We start from the raw sequence: 19,874 nt of genomic DNA on the forward strand, positions 1-19,874 counted from the left end.
GGAATAAGCTGGCTCACTCTGCTTCATCTACCCCACCATTGTAATTAGAAATAAAATCTCTCCACACAAGTGTGAGGCAAGAGAAAGGCATCACAGCTGATTTTCAGAGTAATGGTCTTTGTGCAGCCTTGCAGATGCCCTGATTGGTTGTCACAGTATGGGTGAATGTTTAGCCTACCATAGCTTTCTGGATGGACAGGATGCTGAGAAAAATCCCTTGAGGCTATTTCTATAGGATTAATTGACTGTTCTGTTGTATTGCTCACTGATTCCTTCACAGACTGAGACACTGTTTTGTACACATTGTACCCCAAGATAAATTTATTCGTTCACTCATTATGTGACTTGTGTATGGGATCAGATGTGTACAATGGTTCCTGTGGCAGGAGCTCAAGCCTTGACAAATTGAATGTCTGTCTTCTGAGGTTCATGACAGCAGCTTGCTCACTACCCACTCTGTTAAAAGGATTACCTAACCATTGCACAATCACTATGGAGACCAGATGGTCTTTTTGCCTGTTTCTTTAGACAAATTTGGTTCAGTGTTCCCTTATGAATAGATATAAGCCCTTCAAAGCCCCCTTGTTGAATGTACATTCTGCTCCCATATGAAAAATTCTGAATGTAAACTCATTGCTTGTTTGTGGTCTGAGCCTTCTGGATCAGGGAAGGCAGTTTTACTGGGGGTTCACAATTTGTTCTGCAGCTTGGGGCTTAGGAAGTTTCTGTGTTTGATCCATGTTAAATATGACGTTTTGAAAACTGTTTACATAAATGGATACACTTAGCAGCATAGGAAAATCAAACCTGTAAAGCAAATTGTTAGAGCAAGCAAGTTAAACAGATTTTTGGTTTGGTTTTGTTTTTTTTATTGGAGTGTGAGATGAAATTTCTGCAACTTATCTGTTTTTTTCAAATATCCTTGTGCTGTAACAGCCATAAATTCGTATGTATAGGTCTGTAGCATCTCTCACATGATCCTACAGGATGTATCTACATAATATATGCATGATACATACATCTACACGATACATACATCTCGCATGATCCTACAGGATATGTGGGGATTGGACTAGATCTCTAAAGGTCCCTTCCAACCCTACCATTCTCTGGTTCTGTGATTCTCTTCTAAGTCACTTATTTACTAAATTTTTCTAGGCTTGCTGTTGAGACTGCTTTTAGTTCTAGATTGTAGCCTTTACCTTCATTTTTGGTAAAGTGAATTCCTTTAAATATCTTCAAGATTCCTGCACAATAAATAGCCACCAAATGAGTCAAAAGGAGGAAAACCTCTGCATGTTATAATCAAGTAATTATTCAATAAAAAGTTATTAACAAGAGACACTGAATTTACACAGTAAGGAATATTTTTAGGCAGCTATTGTATTTAGGATGGTTTCTAGCTAAAAAGTATGCTCCCAGACTGAGACTAAGATCTATTGCAACTTCTTACTGAGTGTTTCAATCCCTAAACTACTGGTGAGTTCTGTAAAATTCAACTTCTGTCTTTTTATTTTGAGCTGCGGCTTTTGTGTGCCAAGTGAAGAGATGATATGTTCAGATGGTCAGGAAGAACTTGGGTCTTGTTACCTTTAGGTGTGTGCAGTGATTGATGTGGCCTTTTTCTTGTTTTACTGACAGATTAACTTGAAATTAGAACAAACCTGAAGAAGGAGGCGGAATGAATTGTGTCATGGCCTTTCACTGCAAGGATCACAGTTGAAATCCAGGCACAGGGAAGGATAAACAGATGCTGTGGGAGATTGCTCTGATCAGTTTGGTCCACATTGTAATGGATCACAGCACAATCCTGCCATCTGTAATTGGTCTTCCAAAAAGAAAACTGGAAGCGGATTAAAGTTTCCCCTAACTTTTCAGTGAAAAGGGAGAATCACAGACTCTTAAGGGTTGCAAGGGACTTTGAAAGATCATCTAGTCCAATCCCCCTGCCAGAGCAAGACCAGTAGGTCCCACAGGAACTCGTCCAAAGAGCAGAATTAGAAGCTAAAACACCCAAACAGTGACTTAATTGTATTAATTCAATGTCAGTTGTTGAAGTATGTTTGTAAAAATGTAGTTCTGAACTCTAGTAACCTCCTTAAGCCAGACCTCTCTTCTCTGTTTGTAACTTCTTTTTTTGGTGTTTATTTTGCATGCAGATGGACCGAAGTATAACTTCTATTTGACTGAGAGCCTTTTTTGTCTTTTTGGTGTTTTCTAGGAAGGCTGTGTGCAAATCCATCCTGGTTTTGGCAAGTGTAGTGGCTGGCCACAAAGACAATGCAGAGCACACTGACTGCTAACCGTGCCCGTGTTTGAGAGTGATCCTACAGGTTTGTCCTTTGTTTTCTAGTACACTTTTCACCTAAATGCACTAAGGGCTAGAATTAGGGATGTTAAAGCATGTGCAAACTATAGAAGATAATACTGTGCTTTCACAAAGGCGCATTTGACAAAAATTTCAATGAGACTGCAATGTGTTCTCTTAAGAGTGATAAGTCTGAGATCCAACATGCAAGGAAACATAGTGCTGATGGAAAAAGCGCTTTGATGTTGTTTCTGTTGATTATAAACAGCAAAGATTCACTCCAAGTAACAAAAAAACCCCAGATCAATCTTTTTTTTTACTTTGGGGAAAATCTTCAGTTGTCTCAGTGGGGCAATTTGATTGCTCCAGTGTGTGCTGTTTACTGTGAATTCAGTAAAAAGCTGAAAAGCATTTTACTAAGTGAACTATCAAACTGTGCCATGCTGAATGAACATAATGCAATTTTGTGCTGTGATGGAAGACGAGACCATTCGCTCTCCAAGTTGGGTTTTGTTTCTGTTCTTTTGGTATGGGTTTTTTTCTTCTCTCCTGGCTTAACTCCATTTAAACACAAAGTTCGGGTTTGCTGAACAGTATATTGAGGCAACACTTGGTTGCACAGAAAGCAGCCAAGCTGAACTGCAGTGGGCTTGCCTCCTGGCAGAAGGGATTTCTCTGAAAGTACAGTTCACTTTGCATCTAAGTTATGATTATCTTGCTGTCTCCCTTTCATTATGCCATTGTTCTTGGGAGCCAGAGATTTTGTAAGTTATAAGAAAAGGATGTTGCCAAGGGTGTGAGTGGGGAAAGGTGTTGACATGTTTTCAGTGTAGTTAGATTCCAGCTATATAACAGAGGTAATGAACCATACAGAGAATAGGCTCTTCTAGCCTGCCCTTAAAATAAGTTCAATTATGAATTTAACGTTGTAAATGGCTATTTAATGGCTTTTTAAAAAACCATTGTTTCACATCGTTTTTTAAAAAGGCACTTTCCTGTCTAGAGGGTAAAAATGGTCTGTTATTTTTTACTCTGTCTTCTAGCCATTGTTTCTAATGAAACTCTTCTTAATTTAGTGGAAAATGGGTAATTCAGAAAGCCAGTACAGTCTTCAGGGATCGAAAAATCATGCTGCTGCTACAGCTGGTGCCAAGCAGAAACCTTGCTCTCTGAAAATTCGCAGCATTCATGCTAAAGATGAAAAGTCTTGCTCAATGCATGGATGGGGACATGGCAGTAGTAGCTCAAACTACAAATCGAGGTCCCTTGCGAGAAGCTGCCTTTCGCACTTCAAAAGTAGCCAGCCTTATGCATCTAGACTTGGTGACACTGTGGTGAAGGTCTCTAAAAGCAATGCCCATGTAAAACACAGGACAAATACCTCAGGGGACTACTGCCAGGGACCTAACATGGTGTTTTTGCCGGAGAACGGTTTCCACTATATTGGCCTTCAAGCTGAAAGTAATCACGCTGCCTCTCGAGAATGCAATGGACATCTTTTAAATTGCTATGGAAAGAACGAGAGTCTTGCGTCAACCTGTCCATCAGAGGACAGGAGGAGTCCAAGAGTTCTCATTAAAACACTGGGGAAACTGGATGGTTGCTTGAGAGTCGAGTTCCACAACAGCAACAACAGCAAGGTACCGACCGAGGAGTCCAGTGGACCAGTCCAGTTGCTGAGGTATTCGCCTGCCTTGGAATCTAAGCCGAATAATCTGCTTGATGTCAGGAGAAACTCCAGCGCAGACTGTTCTTCAAGCCATCGTCTGTCACCTACAGATTCAAGGCTTCGATCTAGTAAAGGAAGCTCTCTCAGCTCCGAGTCTTCATGGTATGACTCTCTCTGGGGAAATGCTGGGGATATCAATGAGTTGGATGGTTCATATTTGACCAGGAGCACTCCAGATACAAGCATTCATGCCAGTTTCCCAGCAAGCAACAACAAGAAGTCCTTCAACCAAAGTTCATCTCTTTCCTCACTCCGAGATCTCTATAAGGATACAAATTTGGAAAGCACTCCTCCGCCTGAGATCAGGCTGTCTGATGAGTATATTGACACTCATGGCAGCCTAAGCAACCGTGTCTCATTTGCTTCAGACATTGATGTTCCCTCCAGGGTGGAGCAGGGAAGTCCTGCACATTACTCCTCCTACACACTCCCGTGCAGAAAGTCCAAGCCACTCAATGAGGATGTATCCAAGAAAGACACGTTAAAAAATCGAATGCGACGCATCAGTGACTGGACAGGAAGTCTCTCGAGGAAGAAAAGGAAGCTGCAGGTATGTGCAAACCCCAACCTAAGTGCCTGAAAGTTGTAGATTCCTCTTATAAATGCAGTGATTGCATCACATTTGTCTTTATCACAGGACAATTAGTTGCTAATCTTATTTATTAATTTGTGGAATTCTGCTAAGTATTGCATCCTTGGACCTGTCTGAAATGTCACTAGCAAAAAAACCCCAATGTTTCTGTGTGTGCAAACTTTGCCTTCGTATTTTGTTATCTTCTTAGCTAACTCCAATCCGTGCAGCCTAATCTCTTCAGTGTATTGTTTTTTGAAATCATTGCATTACTTACAAAGTGTCTTGGAATTTTTAATCCTTCTCTTTATTTCAACTATGAAAATATAACCTAGATATTATATATATACTATGAATCAGCATACATTATCTAAGGAGCGTGGAAAGAGAAGTAGAAGGAGGATGTTGTAAATATCTTTGCAGGTATTTCTTTATTTCACAGTCACAGAATCTTAAGAATTGGAAGGGACTTTGAAAGATCATCTGCAGTATTTATAGTATTGGCTTCATCCCTTCCTTTGGTTTCACTGTGAGTCCATTTGTAGCAAGGTCAGCAAATGCAGAGTATCGACTAGAGCTGCTGGTTGTGCCACCACCTCCTCTGAAGGCATTACATAGAGCACCTTCCTCCTTCCTGCATGTCAGCTTAGTTCACCAGATGAAAAAGCTTGAGTTGCCATCTGGCTCGCTGTGAGATGGTGATGTGAAGGAGATGGGAGGAGGGCAGAAAGGAGGGAAAGGATGTTTCTTTACAAGAATTTAAGGCTAATCCCATTAATAGGAGTTTAGGATGCCTGTGGTCAGAATGAAATTCTTGTCTCTAGCTATAGACCCCAGAATCAGTTCTTTAAATGCCTGACTGCCTAGACTTCTGCACATGAGTTCATAAACAGACAGAGGACAGAAACTGTTTTCAGTTTTGGTTTAGATTATTTTTGTATTTCTTTTTTAATCTTCCCTAGTATTTCTCATACAGGAACAGTCACTGTGAACAGTTAAGTGAGGTATCTGCTCCCTTTGAGCAACAGTGGGATTCTGTCAACTTCACAATTGAGCTGAGAGTAAAGGGAACATCTACTTGGCAACTTAGGCATCACACATAAGCATTGGATAATAACCCATGCTTTATGTGACATGTAGAGCAAATGCCATCTCCCATGTTGGAAATTGAGACAGGTATTATGCTTAACAGACATCTGTCATTGCAAAGTAAAACTGACAGACACTTAGGCTCAGAAATGAGGTCAGCTTAAGATTTACCTGTGTAAATCCAAAGTAAGGGGTACAGAACTAGGAAAATGAAAGGTGTTTATGAGGATTATTTCTCTTTTTTGGCATCGGTGCTCATGTATTTTATCAGATGCCATCTTTTCATGTTCTTACTCAACTGTGAAAGAGAGCGGCAGAAAAAGCGGAATCAGTGAAGAGCCTCGGTGCCTTGTGACAGGATTCTTCACTGGTTTCAACATCCATAGCTGTTCTGGATTTTACAGCCAGGCTTTACATATGATCTCTGCATCCCAGGCCTTTGCCATGTATTACTTAGTTATGACATTTTCCAAATGGTATTTGTGGTGCACGATTCATAGCTGTTTTGAATTCACTGTGCAGTGAACTGACTTCAGATGCAGTAAGGAAATTTGGCTGGTGAGATTGCATCAAGCTTGAATCTGGTTCTAGTAGAAGGAAATCGGCCCTAGTTCCAAAAATAGTGATTTCTTAGAAAAAGGCATAGGAAATAGTTAGTCATTGATTTTTATCAGACAAGTATCTAGTGACAGAAAGGATAAGAGGGAGTAACAGATTTTGCCTTACAGTAACACGTGATTTTGCCTTCCTTGTGAGGTTTGGTCAGCTACTTTTTGTCTTGTGTGCTTTGAGCAACTTGCTGTCTTTTCTGGAGGTTACCACGTTGTAGTTTGGTGAAGATTATATCACCATATCCTTTCACTTCAAATTGCAGAAGTACCATGTGTGGTTATGATCTGTAGGATGGTTAGTCCTTGTTTGTAGGACTGTTCATCACAGCTATTGTAGCCTCTGTGCTTAGCTCTGAACAGTGTGTCCCTTCCTCAGTACATTAGTAATAACTGATTGTGAGTCACTTAGGCTGAACGTAAGTGAAAGCTAGAATATTTGCCTGTAAGTAGACCTGAGTGTTGATACTAGCTGAGTGGATGAGTTCCTGTGGCTGCCCCAGTGGAAACAAATCAGCCAAGCCTCTTGCTTCACAAGGGTGCAGACTAGGAGGCACAGCCTGGGGATACTGAGTCCAGTCCCTTGCCATTAGAAAGGCAATGGAGTTTAATCTCCTGATGAACAAATTGCAGCTTAATATCAGGTGGGCTTTTTCTCATCTTGAAGGCTGTTTCCAAATGCTCTTACTCTGATGCTTGCTAATTTGTAGGCTAAACGTAGCCTGGATCATTTTGTTCTGATGCCACTGTTGTTCTCTACATTAGTTACTCTTCCCTATTAATTAATGTCACCGTTTATTTAAAGGGAGAAATTGTATCTTTTCTCAGCCCTCATGTGTGGGACTATGCAGACTCTCATCTCTTCACTTAAGGTTGGAAGTCTGTTTCCTTTTTATTTCTGGCACTCTTCCTCTGCACCTGTTTTAAATCATCTATAAACAGATTTGGATATGGGATATTCCAGAGGACCCCTTGTCTGGGATCTGTCCTGTGACTTGGATGTTTCCGTATGTCTGACTTGATCTGATCTTGATCTGATACTTGATCTGTTATATCCTGGAACTGAGTTTGCCTTTCTAATAACAGTCTCGCATCAAGACTTACAGTCATTCTGTGCCATGACCTGGTTGCATGAGGATGTCCTAATGTGTTCCCTTGATGCGTCACTGGTACTCTAATGTGTGGCATGCACTTGTTTAGTTTAATCACTGTTGAAAAGGCATTGGGGAAATGTTGTATCACAATATACTTTGCTTGAGCAGCAAGGTATATGTGATGCTTGTAAGACCTGAGGGCAGAATTTAGGCAGACTTATTGCACAGTCAGACACCGCTGAAGGTGGTGGTGTAAACTCAATGTGCATAACATGGAGAAAATGAGCAAACACTGTGTAATGTGAAAATCAGGCCACCTGCCTCTTTATGAGAATAATTTCTGAAATTTCCTGACTTTAAGCCAGAACCCTGAAGTATGGTGTAAAGAGAATTTAAAAGAAAAGCACATTTAAGACAATCTTTTTATTTGGTTTGAAAACTACTGTTACATTCTACTTTCAGCTTTTGATCTTGATGAATTTGGCAGGCTGCACTGTTTCCTGCATTGTTCTTTACAGCTAATTTTTGCATGTATCACTTGAATTGGTATCTTAGTTAGCTACTTTGTCTTTTGCATTATCTATAACTGTTCCAGGTTATATCTCAGACACTGAGAGATATGTTTGAATGCAGCCAGTCAGAAATAGTAGTAGTTTTCTATCATCTTGGGTTGGACTAGATGATCTCTAAAGGCCCCTTCCAACTCATAACATTCTATGATTCTATGATCTCTGGATGTAACAGAGAGAAAATGAGCAGAAAGTCATTTGACAGGGGAACCACCATCAGTGCAATTCAGGTCAGATCTTTTCAGCAGTGACCAGATACTGTTACAGTGACAGCCTCCCTGAGCACCAGCAGAGGCTACATGACTACCAATCCTGTTCTTTAAAAATATCCAAACAAGTGATGATGTCATGGCAAAGTATATGTATTACTTTTGGGTCCTATGTCCATTTACTTTACTTTGGTACTTCCTCATTCCTACCCTTTCTGTGTGCGTGGAGAAAACACAGGATGTGGTTAGTGGCTATTCATAGGCAGGTTGTATCCCACCCTTTTCATTAAGGCTTGTTGTTCTGGTAGTGGCACTTCACAGTAGACACCTTCCTACATATGCCTCTTGTGTTGTTTTTCCTACTGGTGCCTCGGGACTGAAAGAAATAGATATTCTGAATAAACTGTATGTTAATGTTTTCTGGAAGACACTGTCAGTTCCTGGAGAATAGTCAAATGATTAAAATACAGGATTTTGGCACACACATATAGTGACAGTAATTAAAAAGAGGATGGAGAAAGATTCCAGTTTCCCAGTGAACTGCAGATGGCCAACAGTTACACAATCCATGTTGTATGATTGCTTTGTGGGCATAGACACATTACATGTGATTATTCCATCCCCAGCCTCCACCCCATTTCCCTCCCTTTACTATATAAAAAGCAGAGCTGTTGATGTTTAGGGAATTACTCTTGAAGAGCATTGATTAACATTCTGTAATAAGATTTGAGAAAGATGCTCGGATTACCAGGAGAATTGAGTCCTTGTTGCCAGACAGTGATCTGAAAAGCCAGACTCGAACTTCAGTGTGCCATAAGAGAATGTGGGTTTCTGTCCAACTTGGCTTTTGCGAGGCCAGGGCCAGCAGTGTCCTACTGCTTGAGGAGTGGCTTGTCTGGCAGTGCTTGGGAGGGCGTGCGATCCCAACTGTTGCTCTTGGCTGTGTGCTGGAGGTCCTGATGCTATCAAAACATGGCACACAGCTTTTCTGCTGCAGTTATGAAGACCATCAAGTAGGAAGCAAAGGAACCAAAAAGTAGTTGCTTTCAAAGCTGCTGGTGAGATCAGCTCACAGGAGACCAAGGTTTATTTACTTTATTCATGTTCAGAAGTCTGTGAGCAAATAAATGCTTTTAGAGAAGCAGTCTAAACTTGAAAGTTGAATAGCTTTATTATTAGAGGGTAATAACTTCACTTATTGAAGTATTTATTGCTATGTCTTCTTTTCCCTCACATATTTACTGCAAAAGTCAGAAGTTTTTTGTGTTGTGTGTTCTTAAACCTTAGTTGCTTCTAAATAACATCAGCAACACTTGAGTTGGGAAGACAATAAATGGCTTCTTATGATGAATGGTGTGTTTCTCAATGGTGAAGTTAGTCCAAGGACCTCTGTGTTGGGTAGTACAAAAATCCCTGTCCATCACTAGAGCCTCTAAGAGTTAGGAGCAGTCAGCAAATTACTGAGAAAGGCATAACAAAGAAGAGGCTTAATCTGCCAATGAGATCTCACGTCACACAATCATGTAAATGGGAGTCTAAAGATCATCTAGTCCAATCCCTTACTAAAGCAGGTTTACCTCAATCAGGTCACACAGGAACACGTCTGGGTGGGTTTTGAAAACCTCCAGACTACATCCTCCCTACATTGACAAGCAATGTCAAGAAGTAGGCCTATGTTAGCATTTGTATAACAAGGCAAAGTTCAAGTTACTCCATCAGGCTTGACTATTACAAATAAAATTGGCCAGTCCTCTCAATAAGGGATGAGTTTCACAATGAAATTAGAAGAGAGGCTCATCAGTGCTTGATGAGATAGTCAAGCTCCTAAGGGCTTTCTAGCAAGTCAGAAAATAGACACCTCTGCATTCTGGAGTCTGGATTCGTGCCAGTCAGCAAGTGTGTGTTTCTTTTTTTAAACCACATTTTCTGTTAGATTAGATTTTTGTCAATTGGTCAATACTAACAAGCTTAAAATATTCTCAACTTTTGACCTTTTTTGTGTTGGTTAAGCACAATCTATGTGAAAAATAGAAAGTGAAGGTAAAATCAGCCGAGCTGTGCTGAAGCTTAATTTAGCTACCTTGCAAAAATAAGGTGTCACTAAAGTATTGAAACACCCTGTAAGAACAAATAAATTTGTGACACTTCCTGCTTGTACTCAAACAAGTAGGTGTATAAGTGGTGGTGCCTGGGCTTCAGCTGGAGGATGTGGTTGTCTACTGGAGTCTCTCAGGTTTCAGGTAGCAGAAGCCTCAGCAGTTACATGTGTAATTGGGGATTACTCAGAGCTGTCTGAATTACCAAAGCTCATGGACTTAGTGTTTAGGGTTTAATGGGGTTCTGCTAAGAAAACAATGAGTGGTGACACTGATGGTGTCACTGAGGCAAAGTCTATGATATTATGGTAAAAAGGGGTGGCCCTTGATGAAGGAACTGGCCGTGGCTAAACATGAAACAAATTTAAATGCCAGAAGGGGTGTGTCTTTTTATTGTAACTCTAGCAACTGCTGAAAAAATAATTTTATGTGCAGGAGCCAAAGTTTAAAGATGGGAACGAATACTTTGACAGCAGAATGGATAACTTCACCCCGGACACGCTGGCACCATCACAACTGTCCTCATTGCTGTGGTCACCTGGCTCCAGCCATGTCCTGTCCCAGAGAAGTGAGTCCACCAATGCGATCAGCAGTGATGCCCTGAGGCAGAATATTTATGAAAACTTCATGCGGGAGCTGGAGATGAGCAGGACGAACCTGGAGAACACCGAGACCTCGTCAGAAACAGAGGACTCCAGTGGTGAGTCCCTCAGCTCCTTGGAGCAGCTAGATTTGTTGTACGAGAAAGAACAAGGAGTGGTGCGCAAGGCAGGATGGCTGTTCTTCAAACCCCTCGTGACACTGCAGAAGGAGAAGAAGCTGGAGCTGGTCACACGTCGGAAGTGGAAGCAATACTGGGTCACACTCAAAGGTAAACCACCACGTTGCTCCTTTGGCTTGGCAGCAGCAATTGTTTCCATTGTGTTTCAGCAATTGTCATGCATGCTGGTTTCTGTCAGAAGGTGTAAGGGGATCAGAAATTTATGCCTAACTTTATACCCACACGTTTGAAGTGGAGTATGTACCTAAGCAGTCCACTGAATTGAGGTGGTGCTCGTGTCTTTGATATTACACGTGCAGCCTTGTGTTTCATATCACAGTGGGAATCGTTCTGTCTGTAGTCACACTGAATTTGTGCTTTATAAGATGCTTTTGAGTATTTGGAAGTCAAAGACCAGATTGAACCAAAACTGAGAAAAATATGGAAGTTACACCTCTGTCTTGGAGGGAGTAAAAATTTAAGGATCAGGAGAAGTCCTTGATACCCAGTTCCCTGTCACAGACACGCAGTTCCTTGGGCTCTGCTATGAGGTCTAGTTAAAGTTGGGGTAAATGAACGTAAGTTCATTTCCAATGCTTCAGATGGCAACATAATAAAGAGGTGATCCCTCAGTTCTAGAGTGTTTAGACAGAAAAGCATGTAGTTCAGGGCAGAGGAAACTGAACCAGCAGTGGCAGCGGAAACCCTGCAGTGTCTAAGGCTTATCATAGAATCTATAGAGTTGTTTTGGTTGGAAAAGACCTTTAAGATCAAGTCCAACCACTGACCTAACACTGCCAAGCCCACCACTAACCCGTGTCACTCAGAACCTTATCTTCCCATCTTTTAAGTGCCTTCAGGAAGGGTGACTCAACCACCACTCTGTACAGCCTGCGCCAGTGCTTAACAGCCCTTTCAATGCAAAAATTCTTCCTAGTCTCCAATCTAAACATCTCCATGTGCAACTTGAGGCCATTTCCTCTTGTTCTTAGCTGCCATGGACCACTCTGAGGGCTCACCACTCTCCCTTCTTTCCCTGAATGGTCTTTCACCCTGCTCATCCTCTCTCCACAATACCAACTCCTAGATATGCCTGCCTTCCCATCTTCCCTGGTTGCTTCTTCTGAGAAACAGAAGAAGCTTCTTCTGCTTCTTCTGTGGTAAGGTAATCCACTCCAAAGGGGCTGCTGCTAGTGAGCTACTGTGTTATTGCTGTGCTCGGCATCGTGCTTGCAGTGCACGTTGATGGCTCAGTAATCAAACAAGTAGGTGTGCAGCAAGAAGTGTGTGGGTATCAGGAAGTCTAAAAGGGAAAATAACATCTATTGTGGAGAGGAAGAGGGATTTAATGGGCGAGCTGGATTGCATCCAAAGGATTTGCCTTTCAGTAAATATAATGCTAAGTTAATGAGTAAGGAAATGATCAAACTTAATAATTTCCTAGCATATTTGGGACTGAAGGAGAGAAAATAACAACTTTCCCACAGGTTGACCTTTTCAAAATTCTGCAGGGGTGCACACCTGAAAAAAAATGAACAGCAAACAGCAAGTACTGGGTATATTGTCCTTGATAGTGCTGATATAAAAGAAGCAAACTTGCAAGAATGTAGCAATTCTAACTAATAATTCAGAGGCCTATTATCAGGGGATCAAGATGTAGGCAGTCTTAACAGTTTAAATCACTTCTCCCGATCATCAGATAGCATGATTCATGCTTACAAGCAGTGTATACAAAGGGAAAAACAATGTCTGAATTCCACCCTTTTATTGTATGTATTTGCGTTATGGAGTATGACTATAAGTTTGATCTACTTCTTCTAAAATTCAAGTAGCTTCTAAACTTTCCTATCAAAACTCTAAACTGAGGTATATACTAGTAGTTTGTGCATTTCTGGGCTAATGAAGTCTGGGAAGGAATTCAGGTGCTTTGTGTTCCATTCCTTGCTATAAAATTGGTTTATTGGTGACCTTGAACAAGTCATATGGTTTCTTGCTACCTAAGTTTCTCCAACTATGAAAAAGGAATAATGAAATTATTTGCAAAAAGCTTTATTAACTTCTAACATTATAAGAGGAATTAGATCCAGCACTTTTTAGTTTGGATGGGTGATATGGCTGTATTCATGGTGCAGAATCTCTTCCGCTTTATTAGCTGTTTTAAATATACATACCTCATTTCCTTAATCTTGTACCTTTATTGTCTTGAGGAGACTTCTGATGCCAAAATAAACTTGCCTGTCTGGGTATCAGGGTGTAGTTCTGTTTTCATAATATGCTATATCAAGATCAAGGCACTTGCTTTGGTTCTCCTTACACAGAGTTTCGAATAAATCTGTATTTAGTTTGTTCTTGAAGTTTAAATAGACAAAATATTTAAAAATACGGCTTAAAGTAGCCACATATGCAAATGGAGAACAGCATGTTTCCTTGCACTCTGTTGAGATGTGTTTAATTATAAATATGCAGAAGCCTTATAACCATCTGGTTACCTGCCAGACTTGAAATTATACATGTCCTGAGGCCTCTGCTCTACCTTCAGGGCCACCAAGACCTGATCTCAAACAGCAACCCTTTATGAAGAGGACCTCTCTCTTCCATCTGTACTGTCTAATTAGTTTATTTTAATGAGGGAAATTGCTTTCACGTTACTCTCCTCCTTCAGTGCAAGATTTGATTAAGATACTTGGATAATAATCGATCCCAGTGAGTCTGTCAGGGTTTATGAAACTCGCTGCTTCCAAGAATTGCTTGACTTTGTGCAAAGATATGCCTGGGATGCCATACACCTGGACACACACACATGCTCTTCAGAATTTTTCATTTGCATACATATAAACCACCCTATCTTTAGTTATCTTTTTGGTTACACATAAGCAAAATAGGGGAGTGTAAAATAGAGCTTAATTTGCACTTTCCTAAAATACAGTAGAGTTGATTGTATAGTTCTGGTGCTGTTGAATACAAGAGGGGGCTTGGTTTTGTTAGTGTAGTTTGTCCTGTTATGTTGAAATGATGACAGAAGTGCTATGCCTGATATGCAGAGTGTAACAAACCATGTCCTTCTTTTCTAATTGCAGAAATCTCCAAGTATTCCTGTGTCATAAAGAAGCTCGAGTGAGGGATGTTAAGGGGAAAGGATAGGACCAACTTTGTAGAATTAGCTCTTACTGTAAATATTCTACCAGACTCTCTGAACAGTAATAGCAAAAGATACACTTAGGTAGTACAGAGACATTTCTACTTGGATTCCTTTCCTTGAAAACTTTTCAGTCATCAGTCATCAGATTATTTTTTCAGTAACCTCTGATATCTATTCCCCTTTTTTTCTTATAACTGTTGTATATTTTGTTGTCACTGGAGAATGGGATGAAATCCATTTCACTGAAGAAATGCATCTCACTTTTCATATACTTTAGATTTGGGCTATATGAGGACCAGTGTATTCCACCTCATAATTTTTCACAGCAAATGTGTCCCATAAACTCAAGTAGGACAAAACAGTAGTAGCAGCAAAACTGTCCCCCCTTGCTATGCACCTCCTAGATATATTTATTTGCATGTACCTATGTACCCACAGTTTGTAACACACAGAAACACCAACAGCTTGAATCAGAAAGTCAGCCCAAAATCTCAGTTTTACTGCAGCCCTATGTTGTGGTGTCTCTTTGATATGAAGGGAAAACAGAAACAAAAAGTGGGCTAAAGATATGACAATGCTGTAGCCCTGGCAAACTCAATCCTTGTATTGGCTGAATTTCAATTTCTCTGCTGAATATGTATATGGCTTACAACAATAACATATTTATCTATTACTCTGCCTTAAGGGATCACTGTGATAATTTAGCCTGACCAAATTAATTCCTGAATGAATTTGAGCATATCTGTTGGAGAAAGCTTGTCTTGCTGGAAAATCCCCCATCAGCCTCTGATATTTGTAGCCATTTAGGTTATCCTCAATTTTAAAAATGTATTTATGGTATCTAATCTTAGTTCTTCCAGGTTAAATATTCAGCCATAATATAGTATTAATTAATCTTCTAAATTAAAAAAGTGCAGCAAAATCTCTATTAAACTGTCATTTCCCAGGTGTGAAAGTGAGATTGGTTTATTTATTTTCTCTGCAATAGTTAACTAGCCTAGAGAAATTCTTGAGAAACCTAGTTTATAACTAGATTATTTTAGCAATGCAGTTAAGTCTGTGAGCCCTTGAACAGACAAATTGATGCATCTTAGAGGACAGCGGATTGTAACATGGGTGGCAATGAAAAGCTGTCAGAGATGGAGGGGAATAGGCCTTTCTTCAGTGAGCTTCACTGCCAAAGGCAACATGACAATGTAGTCATGCTGCTGGGGACTGGGATCAAGTCTCCTCTGCTGTCCTCCAGAAGTAGCTCCTCTTGTTACAGTCAGGAATGTCATGGTCAAGGATGAAGTTTGTTTTCTAGATGCAAATTTTCTGCCTTACATGTTACACTATCTACAAGACTGAACATGCCCCTTTAAACTGTGTTCAACTATTTAGAATTGACTTAGTCTCCAGTTTGCAGGTACATTCAAGAAAATCTAGTTTAAATTTCAGAAGTTTATTCACTAAGCATGTTCTTTGAAGACAAAAGTTTCTGCAAATCTTTTCAACAAATACAAAGCTTTCTTAGGTGGCAGTTATGAGATAATTGGTCCAATTTAATAAAGAAACACAAAAGCTGGTTTAACTAAGAAGGAATTAATCTTTTCTACATGCTTTAACATTTTAATAGGCTGAATTTATTCTTGGAATCATAGAATGGTTTAGGTTGGATATCTAGTCCAACCCCCTGGTCATAGGAAGGAACATCTTCCTAACAGATTATATTACTCAAACCCTATCCAGTCTGATCTTTAACACTTTCATATTGAGGTATTCTGTTCTGGGTTTTATGGGTGTTTGTTGGGTCCCTTTTGGACAACTGTTACAGCTTTTAACTGGAAAAATTACCTTTGTCTCTTTTCCACTTTATAAGATCTTCCAGTTTTCTGTTTTTTCTAGAAGGTGTGAACTGATATTCCATGTCACTAGCGTGTGTCTTAGTTCACAAAAGCATTAACATAAGAGAATTCAAATGGGAGATACCGAACTTACTTTCTCCGTATATTATTTTGTTCTTCTGCACTGCAAAGGTTGTACTCTACTGTTTTATGAGACATATGGAAGAAACTCAATGGAGCAGAGCAGTTTGCCTCGATATGCCCTGTTTGCAGAAGACAGTGTAGTTCAGTCTGTTCCAGAACATCCCAAGAAAGAAAATGTGTTCTGTCTCAGCAATTCTTTTGGAGATGTCTACCTATTTCAGGTAACAGTATGTATATATTACTTTGTGGGTGTTTCTGTTTTTGGAAGTGATTTTGAGTATGCACATGTATGTACGTGATTGTGTATACACATGCACATACACAAACATATCATGCTTGTGTCTTTGACTTAAAAATAATATCATAACATTATACTATTATAATGCTGATTTTTATTGTATGGTATGACTTCAGGTATATGATATTACACAAATTGTCTCAGTCAATTATGGTTCAGAGAAAAAAAGAACAAAGATCACAAATCTGCAAGACACTTGGTATCTGGTTGTTACAAACTCCTAGAAAATCAGTTTTATTATCAATTTTTTTTTCACATCAGTTAGCATTCCACCCTTAGAGAATGGTGTGCTCAGCCTTGAATCTGCTGGCCTCAAAGAAAGTTCACTTGAGCAAGATCTTCAAAAAAGAAGGCTAAAAATAATCTAAAGATGTTGACTGCTTAACTGAACGACTGGAATTGTTAATAAAGAACATTATTCTGTGGAACTGTCTCATGTTGATTCATAGACACACTTGTAAATATCTCCAGAGATAGTGTGTGCAGATATATTCCCTTTACCTTCCTGTCCTCTCTCCATTAACTTGACATTTTTAAAGTAAGCAAACACCTCTCCTCAGACCTTACATGTAAAATCTTCCTTGTTGCTGTGTTACCTGCAGAAAAGGAGGTTTATCTTTGAAACCTGGTGGGTTTTACCTTAATTAGTTGGAGGGATAAAGGAAGCAAGTCACATCTTTGACATGACTCTTTTCACTCTGTTGTGATCTTGGAGATCTCAGACTTTGCAGGTCTAAGAAGCAGAAGCTGAAGGTTGGAAGTAAGTCATGATGGAGTACAGGAAAAGATTACACTGCCTTTATTTGCACAGTTTTAAAGATAAAACCTTATTTCACTCAGCTTAAGATAAAGTGCCTAAAATCACAGTGAATCTATCAAGCACTTCATGTCCTAGAGCTGCTAATTTTTAATTTTTCCCCCCTCTTGTACACTCATAATTTTGTCGTGTTGATTTGTTTCACAGGCAACAAGCCAGACAGATTTGGAAAACTGGGTTACTGCCATCCATTCAGCCTGTGCTTCCCTCTTTGCAAAAAAGCTTGGGAAAGAGGACACTGTTAGGCTGCTGAAAAATCAAACCAAGAGTCTCTTCCAGAAGATTGACATGGACGGCAAGATGAAAAAGATGGCGGAGTTGCAGCTCTCAATTGTTAGTGATCCAAAAAACAGGAAGGCCATAGAGAATCAGGTACTGGAACCCGTGTTTTCACAGGAACATATTTATCGTTCTTTCTTACTTTAGGCTCTGACTGTGCTTTCTAGGCCTGAGAGTAATTGTCTTGGGGATATCTGGCACAGTAGTTTTAATTATTGCCAGATTTCTGTAACAATCCAGATCAGCGCAGGAGGTAGGCTCCTGAAAGCTGAGGATCAGACCAATCTGTTTTATGAGCACAAAGCTATTTCTTTTCTCTCGTGGAAAAATGTAATTAATTTTCACTGGTTTATGACATACTTAGTTGTTAATAATATTTAGCTGTTACATGGCATACCACAGAATATGCAGTACATTCTGTGAATAACTGAATGTAGTATTGAATTGCAGTAGAGGTTTATAGAGTGGGTACTTGGCAATACTGTTCCACACCTTAAGCAGGGCATGAAGAGTACTTCATCCAAATAAAATATGAGGAAGGACGAGGGCAGATAAAACCATAGACTTCAGTTGAAATGTAGCCATGGCTACAAGGTTAGGATCCACTAGGCTTCTCAAAAAGCCCTGCAGGAGTCTAAATGAGAACAAGAGGTCAAAATAGAGTTTTTAATCCTAGATGGAAAAGCACTGCCATGACTGTCACTGGCAGCCACTGGAGCATTATACCAGTATCAATTCAAAGAGAAGAGGGACACAGGTACTAACACCATTTCTTACAACACATTCTGGTTGCACATCAAGGATTTTTTGTCTCAGTATAAGCCCAGGCCCATTACTGCTTAGCTTGGGAGAATTAACATATGGGCAAGATCTTTGCTCATGGCTGAAGCAGACAAATTGTTTGCATTCAAACTTGTGTCTAGGCTATTCTTGTTTCATTACTGGAAGAAATGAACTGTCATTGTTTGCCTCCCCCTGCAAATCTCAAGTATGGCTTCTGAACACCTGATGTGTTATTTTTGATCATGTTTTCATACTGTGATGGTAGGAATGCCTGAATCTTGACTAAAGCAGCAGCTTAGTGCTGAAGAAGATTCACTATTAAGATTTGTTTTCAAAACAAAAACTGGAACAACCATCCCAAAACTTAGTGTTCATGGTATCTCTGTACATTGGGATTTTAGCTAAGCCATGCCTAAGGCAACAGATCAGGACAGATTGGAGAGCAGCTCAAACTGTTTCCTAGTGAAAATGGTCATTTTATTGTCTGTGTGGGGGGTGTATAGACATCAAATCTTACTCAGCTTTCACTTCTGGCACATGAACCAGGAATCACTCCATTGATACCTTATGGAAGTACCTCTTGAAAGGTTGACATTCTGCTTATGTCCCCAGTTTTGCAGGCAGCAACTGTCAAAAGATACTTTAATTATACATTCATAGTGTTCAGGCAAAGACCTTATGACTCAAGGCCTCTCATGTACTAAATTTGTCTAGTGTTTTAGCTTAATAGGACTGGTAACTGAAGTTGTTGTATCTTTTATTACATCATTAATGGAAGTTATCCAATTTGTTGACTGAAATTTGTTGACTGATACTTGAAAGATCATCTCTACCTATCCCTCAAGTCAGAGGAACCTTTGCTCTGTCATTACTTTGGGCTGCACATTATGGCTTCTTCAGTAGGAGCTATGCAGCATAATTATGTTTCTTTGGTTAGTTTTAGTGTCAGGAATTTCATGAATACAATATGTAAAATTCTTAATATACTGATTGGAACTCAGCGAAAGACAGGGTGACTGGTACTGACATCACTCTCAAGCTCTTGTAGCACACTTCTGTCTGGAGTTATACGAGCAGAGTTCAGAAAGTACGCAAGTTTGCATTAAGAAGAATGTGGCCAGCAGGTCAAGAGAGGTTCTCTTCTCCCTCTACTCTCCCCTGGTAAGGCTGTGTCCAGTTCTGGGCTCCCCAGCTCAAAAGGGACGGGAAGCTTCTGGAGAGGGTCCAATGGAGGGCTGCCAAGACGATCAGGAGACTGTAACATCTCTCCTGTGAGCAAAGTCTGCAGGACTAGGAGCTGTTTAGCCTAGAAAGAAGAAGACGAAGTGGAGAGGAAATCTAATTAACACGAGTATTTAAAAGATGTATGTCAGGAAGATGGGCCAGCACTTTTTTCTGTTGTCTCAAGTGACAGGACAGTGGTTTCCAGCAGTTGACATTGCAGTTCCTATGTGCTATACAGTTCTTTCTGCCGGTGATGTTTCTAGTGACACCTCTACATGCTTAGGATTTGCAGATTGTAAAACTGAGGGCCCTAACTATCCCAGCAAAGGCA

General features: G+C 40.1%; 1 protein-coding gene across 1 annotated transcript in view; it reads left to right on the forward strand.

Moving 5' to 3' along the window:
* TIAM2 (TIAM Rac1 associated GEF 2) overlaps nucleotides 1-19,874 on the forward strand; it is a 174,300-nt gene that overhangs the window by 82,821 nt on the left and 71,605 nt on the right. The window contains exons 3-7 of the mRNA XM_061989021.1: nucleotides 2,222-2,333; nucleotides 3,385-4,587; nucleotides 10,709-11,144; nucleotides 16,191-16,363; nucleotides 17,405-17,629. Coding sequence (XP_061845005.1) covers nucleotides 3,391-4,587; nucleotides 10,709-11,144; nucleotides 16,191-16,363; nucleotides 17,405-17,629 — 2,031 coding nt within the window. The 5' untranslated portion in view covers nucleotides 2,222-2,333; nucleotides 3,385-3,390. The remainder of the gene's footprint in view (nucleotides 1-2,221; nucleotides 2,334-3,384; nucleotides 4,588-10,708; nucleotides 11,145-16,190; nucleotides 16,364-17,404; nucleotides 17,630-19,874) is intronic.

The sequence above is a fragment of the Colius striatus genome, chromosome 2, assembly GCF_028858725.1.
Source record: "Colius striatus isolate bColStr4 chromosome 2, bColStr4.1.hap1, whole genome shotgun sequence".
Classification (NCBI taxonomy): Eukaryota; Metazoa; Chordata; class Aves; order Coliiformes; family Coliidae; genus Colius; species Colius striatus.